Source organism: Cebus imitator, unplaced genomic scaffold (assembly GCF_001604975.1).
Source record: "Cebus imitator isolate Cc_AM_T3 unplaced genomic scaffold, Cebus_imitator-1.0 Scaffold316, whole genome shotgun sequence".
NCBI lineage: Eukaryota > Metazoa > Chordata > Mammalia > Primates > Cebidae > Cebus > Cebus imitator.
This window is the reverse complement of record NW_016107631.1, coordinates 243465-250758: the sequence shown is the minus strand read 5'-3', so window position 1 is coordinate 250758 and position 7294 is coordinate 243465. Positions and strand designations below refer to the sequence as shown.

Here is a 7294-nt window from a genome sequence, read left to right as displayed (position 1 = left end):
CCTCCTGGATTCAAGCGATTCTCCTGCTTTGGCCTCCATAGTAGCTGGGATTACAGGCATGTGCCACCATGCCTGGCTAATTTTGTATTTTTTTGTAGAGCTGGTGTTTCTCCGTGTTGGTCAGGCTGGTCTCTCAATCTCAGGTGATCTCAGGTGATCCGCCTGCCAAAGTGCTGGGATTACAGGCACGAACCAGCCACGGTGCTTGGACTGATTTTTGTATTTTTAGTAGAAACGGGGTTTCACCACGTTGGCCAGGCTGGTTGCAAACTCCTGACCTTAGGTAATTCACCCACCTTGGCCTCCCAAAGTGCTGGGATTATAGGCATGAGCCGCTGCGCCCAGCAATATTTATACATGTGTATATATATATATTTGTTTTGTTTTGTTTGACATGGAGTCTTACTCTGTTGCCAGGCTGGAGTACAGTGGTGTGATCTCAGCTCACTGCAACCTCTGACTCCCTTATTCAAGCAATTCTTCTATCTTGGCCTCCTCAGTAGCTGGGATTACAGGCATGTGCCACCATGCCCAGCTAAGTTTTGTATTTTAATAGAAACGGGGTTTCACTATGTTGTCCAGGATGGTCTTGATCTCTTGACCTTATGATCTGCCCACCTCGGCCTCCCAAAGTGTTGGGATTACAGACGTGAGCCACCACACCCAGCCGCCTGACCACCACCTTTCTCGATGTATCAGTTTCCTCTTTGCCGGCAAATGTTGTAAATCCCAGGGAGTCTGAAATTCAGCATTATATAGATTTTTTGGACTGTACAATTCATTGCTTAAGGGGTGGTAGGGGAGAGGGGCTGTCCTGTACACTGTGGGATTTGGCAGCATCCTTGGCCTGTACCCACTAGATGTCAGTAGTATATACCTCCCCTCTCTAAGTTGTGACAGCCAAAAATGTCTGCAGACATTGCTAAATGTCCCCTAGGGGGAAAAGCCACCTTGGCTGAGAACCACTGCACTATTTTAAATAATATTCAATTGTTTGTTCATCTTTTTCTCTCTCCTCCTTCCTCCTCTGGGATGTAACCAAACAGCAGTCAACAAAGAGCCTTGGTTTTTCTGGTGAGCGCATTGCTACATTTGAGATAGAGGAGCTTGTCAGTGCCTTTTACTAAGGTGGGGAGATGGGGTTGGGAGGTGAGCAGGGGAAGGGCAGGGAATCAAGGAGCCGAATGTCCCATTGGACATCAAGTGGGAGGTTTGGTGTACCTGGAGCTTAGAGAAGATGTCCTGGCTAGAGACATCGTAGTCCGAGTCATTAATGTACAGAAGAAATGTGAGGAGCCAGGCCTCAATCATCCTGGCCTTCTCCTCCATTTCTCCATATTGTCCCAGTCTCATCTCTTTCTGTAACCTCCACCTCCGAAGCTCAAGCAATTCTTGCGCCTCAGCTTCCCAAGTAGCTGGGACTATAGGCATGTGCCACCATGCTCAGCTCATTTTTGTGTTTTCAGTAGAGATTTCACCATGTTGGCCAGGCTTATCTCAAACTGCTGACCTCATGATGTTTCCCTCAGCCTCCCAAAGTGCTGGGATTACAGGCATGGGCCACTGTGCTTGGTTATTAATTTTTTGAGGCAGAGTTTCATTTTTGTTCCCCAGGATGGAGTGCAATGGTGCCATTTCAGCTTACAAAAAACAAAGCTGGGGCTGGGCGCAGTGGCTCACGCCTATAACCCCAGCACTTTGGAAGGCTGAGGCGGGCGATCACCTGAAGTCAGGAGTTCGAGACCAGTCTAACCAATATGGTGAAACCCTGTCTCGAAAAAAGAAAAAAATTAGCTGGGCATGGTGGCACATGCCTGCAGTCCCAGCTACTTGGGAGGCTTTAGCAGAATTGCTTGAACCCAGGAGGTGGAGGTTGTGGTGAGCCGAGATCATGCCATTGCACTTCCTACCACTTTGGGAGGCTGAGGTGGGTGGATCACCTGAGGTCAGGAGTTCAAGACCAGCCTGGCCATCATGGTGAAACCTCATAAAAAAAAAACAAAAAACCCCGGCCAGATTCAGGTGTCTGTAATCCCAGCACTTTCAGAGTCTGTAATCCCAGAACTAAGGAGTTCGAGAGCAGCCTGGGTAACATTGTGAAACTGTCTCTGCAAAAAATACAAAATTAGTTGGGCATGCTGGTGTCTACCTGTGGTCCCAGCTATTCAGGAAGGTGAGGTGGGAGAATCACTGGTGCCCAGGGTGCAGTGAGCCATGATCACACAAGCATTCTCCAGCCTGGGTAACAGAAATGAGCATCTGAAAAAACTGAGAGCTGCTGACCTAACCATAGGTAACCCTCTACCCCACAGTACCCACAGGTTGGCACTGTCCCTGTGCTCTCCCTTCTTTCCCAAGATCAGTGAAAAAGCACTATTTGGGAGGTGGGAAGGTCACTTGAGGTCAGGACAAATCCTGGCCAGCCTGGCAAACATGGTGAGATAGCACCTCTACTGTAGTCCCAAGCCCCAACTGCTAGCAAAGGAGATGCAAAAAACAAAACTAAACCTCAGTACTAAGTATTTTATTATTTTCACCAACAACCAATATAGTAACAGAAATTGAAATTAATAGCAACTCAAAGCAACTTGTTCACATTATGGTGAGGCCAAAACACCCAAACCCTGCAAGCTTTTCATTCAAGATTGCTTCAGTGGTGTACATCTAGGGAATAAGTCTCTTAAGTATGCTGATAAATTAAGCTCCTTGAATGCTGCCTTGGGTTAGGAAATCCAGTATTAGGGCAGATTGCCAATGAAGCTGGGTAAAACTCAGTTGAAACAGCAAACTCTCAGGGCTTACTTGCTTGTGCCCAGGTAGACCCAACCAAAAGCATGATTTACAGTAAGGCTTAAAACATGAACTGAAGACTAAAATGACAGTATGTAAACTTCAACAGCCAAGTTGTCCAAGGACTTGTAAAATTCACCTTCTAATGTTCAAGACAGATTCCTGCAGAGGAAAAAAAGTCACTGGATTGAAAAATACAAATCAATATGGATTGAAAAATACAAATCAATAGAATATTTAATACCATGTAACCTAGGAGCTTATTAAAGGCTATTTTAAAACCAGTTAAATATTTAGTCAGATACCTACCACTTATATATACCTTGTTCTTTACTCAGACCTGGAAAAAATAAAACCAATGTTTTCAATAAATGATGATTACTCCCTTTCTCTGCACAGAAATATTTATGGCTCCTCAGACAGTTCCTTCTGGAACAAACCTTCCTCTTCTCCCCCAGCCAGTCCCAGTGGGTTCACCTTTACAGGCTCTGGGACTAGGACAGAGGGTAAGACGTGTGAAAGTTTCTTCATTGGGAAATTTTAGCTTAGCCCACCTTACAGTTAGGTTTACTTACCTATAACTTCAGTTTGGAGGTGAGCAGAAACATCTAGTTTTCCTACAAAATCAAGAAAAAAGTTTTGAGAGACTTTCATTTTACTATCTTTCCAGTGTATGTGTTGCTTGCCAGAAGGTTTCAGGGCACATTTTACAGGAAGCACTTAGGCCAAGAAACTTACTGGCTGTAAAGAAGGCCTCCTCAATTAACTTCTAATTTTTAGAATGTCATTGCAAAGCAGGCTCACAGCTCAGAAAACACCATTCAGTCACTCTGATCAGACTGGGGCGGTATTCAACTCATCACTGGTGAGCAGGAACTCACTGGTGGTTCAGGAATGATTCAAGACTTTGGCTAGGCAAGTAATGCCTGTACACATTCATCCAGAACACAGTGGTATCACACACAAAAATGACAACCATTGATGGTAGCCATTGCAAAGGCATTTACCTCAAATTCCCCTTGGGCTGTAGAGAGAAGGTACGGGCCCTGAAGGGAGGAAGACCTAGTCAGTAATGTCTGATACCTTGCACCAAGTTGTTCCCACCCAAGTTATCATTCCTAGAAAATCAGATTTTAGAGTCTCAACAGCAAGTTATCAGCCGAACGAGATTCTATTTAAGTCATCACAGAGGCCTAAAAAGGCACTTTTTCCTGCTCTATATGCTGAATGCACTGAATACAGTGAAATTACTCACCTTTGAGCCCAAAAGCAAGTTATTGGTAATAGCACCTAGAGAAAAACAAGTCTGTGAATGAAAGATTCCTCAGACATATGGTGACCCCTCACTCCCTTGCATTCTCAAGTTTCTCAGGTGTTCATGTGTTTTCACTGTCAGTCATAGTGAGCTAGTTTGATTCATCATAGAAACTGCCTACTTGGTGGTATAAGCTGCAAGTAACAACAAAAACATCAACTAACCTCTCGGCTTCAAAGGCTTTTCAACAGTAAATGGCAACAAACTGCTCCTGAATAATAATAATAAAAAACATTCAATTAGCTAATTATCCCAAAACAGCTAAAACTATTTTAGTTATGGTTGCTAGGGACAAGCTAAGAAAAGGTAACCAAATGCCCCAGACAGTTCCTTATGGAATAAGCTTTCATGCTCTCTTCCAGTTAAAACTGGCGGGTTCACAATGATTTGTTCCCATGCTTTAACAGGGGGTTAAGGCTGAACCCTGGAGAAAGCTACAACTAAAAAGCATTTGTCTGATCCTGGGCACGTCAGTGGTTATCTGCGAGAAAAAAGGTGGGGCTTTGAAACATCACTACAGAGAACAAGAGAAACCAGCCAACTTTATGGGTTAAGCAGACTTTGGAAACAAGTACCAAGACGGCCAAGCTGGATAATACTCATACAACTGAAAAACCAACTTACTTTAAGATAGAAGCAGACTATCAGCAGGACTACCTGGAAAGGTGAGCAAATTAATTATTTTAAGGTATTAGGATGGAATGAAGCTTCCTCATAAACAACAACTGCCATCAGAACTCTAACATGCTATTAACTTTGGTACCTCACAGGACATCAGCTCATCAATTCAAATCATCTGACAGTAATGTGTTACGTTGATGAGGGAAACACGCACCCTTAAGAAGCACTGTAGCACTGGGCTGCCTTCTCCCTCCCCAGAAAATCATTTCAAGAGAAACAAGATGGAAGGCGACAAAAAGCAGTATTGCTTCCGCCGACCACTTGCCTCTTGTGAACATTTAGAGATGACATCCCCCAATTGATTTGGATAATTACCTGTATTCACCCTGGGAGGCATTTGAATTCCTCAGGATAGACTGTGAGATGCTGCAAACAGAGGAAGGCATTTTATGAACCTAAAAATAGCCACTCAAAAACACCGTAAGACCTCTGGCCCACTTCTCAGTAGTAAGATGACATCACTTTAAAGTTCAGCCATATGCTTGTCATTTTGTGTTCATCACGGAGTGGTTATCTACCTCCGTAATAGCATGAACCAGGTAAACCTACCTGGAGCATTACTGAAACGTTGGCTTTGCCGAAAGATGGGTCTTGTCCCATTTCTTCACCAGTAACCTCTTGTGGGCTGAACATCTGAAAAATAACACCCTTCACTAACACCTCAATATGAATTCAGCAGGCCCCTGAGGTTTGTTGCTTACAGTACAGTGCTACTCAGAAATGTTGTTTTCTCCACTAATCCATCAGAAAGAGAGAGTTCAGTTAGTAAAATCATCCCCGTAGCGACTTCCACACACAGTTAAAGAACAGAGATTAAGAAATGGCCATAAAAACTTACTGTAACGATAGAATTCTTTTCGACTCAAACGTGCGCGTAAACCCTGCAAACAAGAACCCAAGACGACATTATGTCAGCACAGGGTATTTTGAAAACGTTATTTTCTGAACGGCTAAATAGGTTTGCAGGGCCCGTCTCCTCAGAGTTACTTATCCTCACGGAGCTCAGTACAGGTCTGTGAAAAGTTCCTCATCATAGACAGGGCCACCTGCACGACCCACCATCGCCATTTTGTCCTTCAAAAAGGCCCGAAGCTGCTTTGAAGCCTCGAGGCCATGCCCAAGACCTCAACGGCCTGTCATCCTGGCCAGACAGCTACAACACAGAAGGTATTGCGCGTACTATGCCGTGTTCGCATAACGTACAAAAACAAAAACAACAAAAACACCAAATACTTAACAGCTAGGAAGCCTACGAATCACTCACCTAACCAAGTGGAGCAATGAGGCCGATGGGAGCGCCGAGAGACGCTTAAATATCTTCCCGCAGAGGCCCACGGGATTCGTGGGTGGGGCTATGGAAGCGCACGCGCATACATTGACCGCCAGCGACCCCGGGGAGTTGTGGGTAGAGAGATCCGGGGCAGGGGGGCGTAGACAAAGCGCTACATGAACTTGCAGCGCGAAAAAGGAGCGCATGCGCGCTATGGAAGCGCGCTCGCTCACCGACCGCATTGCGGCTTGGCCTTCTTTCCCAGTGCACGTGGCAGGAGCGGTGAGATCACTGCTTCACTCCGATCCTGGACTGCCGGTCGGATCCGAGGTTCGACGATCTAAGCTCACGCCGATCCTGGACTGACGGTCGGATCTGAGCACCCTGTTCTGAGCTCCCCTTTGCCCCCACACACCTTAAACCCGTGTGCAGGATCCGTCTCCATGGAACCACAACCTCCTGAAGCGTTGACCAACGTCGTCTCGGTTCCGCGCCAGCAGCCCAGCTCACATTCAGAGGCTGGTGTCCAGGCTCTCAGCGCGGGGGAAGGCTCAGGTACTGGATCCCGGGCTAAGCTCGGGTGGAGGTCCCCTTTCGTGGAGCCATTTCGGGAGAGTAAGTCAGGGCGTAAGTGCTCCACTGAAGACAGGATCTGATTTTTTCCTAACTGGCCCCCGATGTCCTGCATCCTGGTGAGTTTTCTTTAGATTTTGGACTACTACGGGCCAACGTTAGCTAACAGTTGTGGAGCACTTTTTTTTGGTTTTTGTTTTGAGGCGGAGTCTCGCTCTGTTTCCCAGTCTGGAATGCAGTGGCGGATCTCGGCTCACTGCAACCTCCGCCTCCCGGGTTCAAGCGATTCTCCCACCTCAGCCTCCCGAGAAGCTGGGACTACAGGCGCATGCCACCACGCCCGTCTAATTTTTGGTAGTTTTAATAGAGATGGGGTTTCACCGTGTTAGCCATGCTGGTTTCCATCTCCTGACTCGTGATGCGTCCACCTTGGCCTCCCAAAGTGTTGGGATTACAGGCGTGAGCCACTGAGACGGGCCGATGGTTCCTCTTTTTAAGCAAACTATATGAATCTGTTAATCCACAAAATCTTGAGCTACGTGGGATGACAACCCCCATTTTATAGAAGCCGAACCTTAAAGAGCTGCGGCAGTGCTGCCTGCTGCACCTCCTGTCTGATCAGAGTGGTTGCAGTCAGCTATAGACTGTTTTATGGAGACCGGACA

At 46.2% G+C, this 7294-nt stretch overlaps 1 protein-coding gene, 1 long non-coding RNA gene and 7 other non-coding genes across 9 annotated transcripts in view; 1 reads left to right on the top strand and 8 right to left on the bottom strand.

Moving 5' to 3' along the window:
* Positions 1–2509: 2509 nt before the first annotated feature.
* LOC108286194 lies at positions 2510–6153 on the bottom strand. The gene is made up of 11 exons (XR_001817854.2): positions 6051–6153; positions 5625–5667; positions 5336–5419; positions 5102–5152; positions 4730–4762; positions 4270–4316; positions 4046–4080; positions 3798–3836; positions 3366–3407; positions 3100–3130; positions 2510–2952 (listed from the first exon to the last, which is right to left on the bottom strand). It is a non-coding gene; the product is annotated as an uncharacterized LOC108286194 (long non-coding RNA).
* On the bottom strand, positions 3201–3326 carry LOC119467673. Its single transcript, XR_005196215.1, has one exon. It is a non-coding gene; the product is annotated as a small nucleolar RNA SNORD22 (small nucleolar RNA).
* Positions 3592–3660, bottom strand: LOC119467672. Its single transcript, XR_005196214.1, has one exon. It is a non-coding gene; the product is annotated as a small nucleolar RNA SNORD31 (small nucleolar RNA).
* On the bottom strand, positions 3912–3981 carry LOC119467671. The gene has a single exon (XR_005196213.1). It is a non-coding gene; the product is annotated as a small nucleolar RNA SNORD30 (small nucleolar RNA).
* Positions 4154–4218, bottom strand: LOC119467667. Its single transcript, XR_005196209.1, has one exon. It is a non-coding gene; the product is annotated as a small nucleolar RNA SNORD29 (small nucleolar RNA).
* Positions 4832–4906, bottom strand: LOC119467668. The gene has a single exon (XR_005196210.1). It is a non-coding gene; the product is annotated as a small nucleolar RNA SNORD28 (small nucleolar RNA).
* Positions 5223–5294, bottom strand: LOC119467669. The gene has a single exon (XR_005196211.1). It is a non-coding gene; the product is annotated as a small nucleolar RNA SNORD27 (small nucleolar RNA).
* On the bottom strand, positions 5496–5569 carry LOC119467670. The gene has a single exon (XR_005196212.1). It is a non-coding gene; the product is annotated as a small nucleolar RNA SNORD26 (small nucleolar RNA).
* Positions 6154–6202: 49 nt separating the features above from the next.
* SLC3A2 (solute carrier family 3 member 2) overlaps positions 6203–7294 on the top strand; it is a 40489-nt gene continuing 39397 nt past the window's right edge. The window contains exons 1-2 of the mRNA XM_037729711.1: positions 6203–6386; positions 6437–6611. Of these exons, the coding sequence (XP_037585639.1) occupies positions 6261–6386; positions 6437–6611 (301 nt within the window). The 5' untranslated portion in view covers positions 6203–6260. The remainder of the gene's footprint in view (positions 6387–6436; positions 6612–7294) is intronic.